Consider the following 1,552-nt stretch of genomic DNA (forward strand, 5'->3'; position numbering starts at 1 on the left):
GCATTTTGAGCAAAGGTTTTGCCACATTCACTGCACTCATAAGGCCTTTCTCCAGTGTGAACTCTCCTGTGTGTCCTTAGATGAGAGTTTTCTCCAAAGGTTTTTCCACAATCACTACACTCATAAGGTCTTTCGCCAGTGTGAACTCTCCTGTGTCTATTGAGACTCGAGTTTTGACCAAAGGTTTTTCCACATTCACTGCACTCATGAGGCCTTTCTCCAGTGTGAACTCTCCTGTGTTTAAAGAGACTGGAGTTTTCAGCAAACGTTTTTCCACATTCACTGCACTCATAAGGCTTTCGTCCAGTGTGAATTTTCCTGTGCCTCATGAGACCAGCCTTTGCAGCAAAGGTTTTACCACATTCACTGCACTCATAAGGCCTTTCTCCAGTATGAACTCTCCTGTGTTTAATGAGACGAGAGATATAAGCAAAGAACTTCCCACATTCACTGCATTCATAAGGCTTTGCTCCAGTGTGAACTTTCCTGTGCCTCATGAGACTGGCCTTTTCAGCAAAGGTTTTTCCACATTCAATGCACTCATAAAGCCTTTCTCCAGTGTGAACTCTCCTGTGTTTAATGAGACTGGAGTTTTCAGCAAACGTTTTTCCACATTCACTGCACTCATAAGGCTTTGGTCCAGTGTGAATTTTCCTGTGCCTCATGAGACCAGCCTTTGCGGCAAACGTTTTACCACATTCACTGCACTCATAAGGCCTTTCTCCAGTGTGAACTCTCCTGTGTTTGATGAGACGAGAGATATAAGCAAAGAACTTCCCACATAAACTGCATTCATATGGCTTTGCTCCAGTGTGAACTTTGCTGTGCCGCATGAGAACAGCCTTTAGAGCAAAGGTTTTGCCACATTCACTGCACTCATAAGGCTTTTCTCCAGTATGTAGTCTCCTGTGATTAAAGAGACTAGAATTATAAGCAAAAGATTTCCCACATTCACTGCACTCATAAGGCCTTTCTCCAGTGTGAACTCTCTTGTGTTTAATGAGACTGGAGTTTTCAGCAAAGGTTTTTCCGCATTCACTGCACTCATAAGGTTTTGCTCCAGTGTGAACATTCCTGTGCCTCATGAGAATGGCCTTTTGAGCAAACGTTTTCCCACATTCACTGCACTCATAAGGCCTTTCTCCAGTGTGAACTCTCCTATGTTTAATGAGACGAGAGATAAAAGCAAAGAACTTCCCACATTCACTGCATTCATAATGTCTTTCTGCAGTGTGAACTCTTCTGTGTTCACTCAGATGGGACTTGGTCTTAAATAATTTTCCACATTCTCCGAGCACATAAGGAAGTTCTCCGCCGTGAATTCTATGCTCTTTGTATATGTGTATACAACTGTTCTGCTTAGAGGGTGCCGAATCATCTTCCCCTCCATGCCAACGACCTAAAAGCAAGGAAATGCTGGTGAAGCGCATGTTGAGTTCTTTGAGACTGTGCAGCCGATCCACGAGTAAATCTGACAAACCAAAAAACTAGTCCCTGGGATTTGCAAGCACAGGGAAGTGGGTTGAGATTGAGGGTGGGGCTGTTCAGCAGT

At 43.9% G+C, this 1,552-nt stretch overlaps 1 protein-coding gene across 1 annotated transcript in view; it reads right to left on the bottom strand.

The window, feature by feature from the left end:
- The window catches only part of LOC105826227 (zinc finger protein 586-like), a 26,305-nt gene extending 25,220 nt beyond the window's left edge, over nt 1-1,085 (bottom strand). The window contains 1 exon segment of the mRNA XM_012664170.1: nt 3-1,085. Within this exon segment, the coding sequence (XP_012519624.1) occupies nt 3-1,085 (1,083 nt within the window).
- Nucleotides 1,086-1,552: the final 467 nt, after the last annotated feature.

This window comes from Propithecus coquereli, unplaced genomic scaffold, assembly GCF_000956105.1.
Source record: "Propithecus coquereli isolate 6110/MARCELLA unplaced genomic scaffold, Pcoq_1.0 Scaffold868, whole genome shotgun sequence".
In the NCBI taxonomy this organism is placed as follows: Eukaryota; Metazoa; Chordata; class Mammalia; order Primates; family Indriidae; genus Propithecus; species Propithecus coquereli.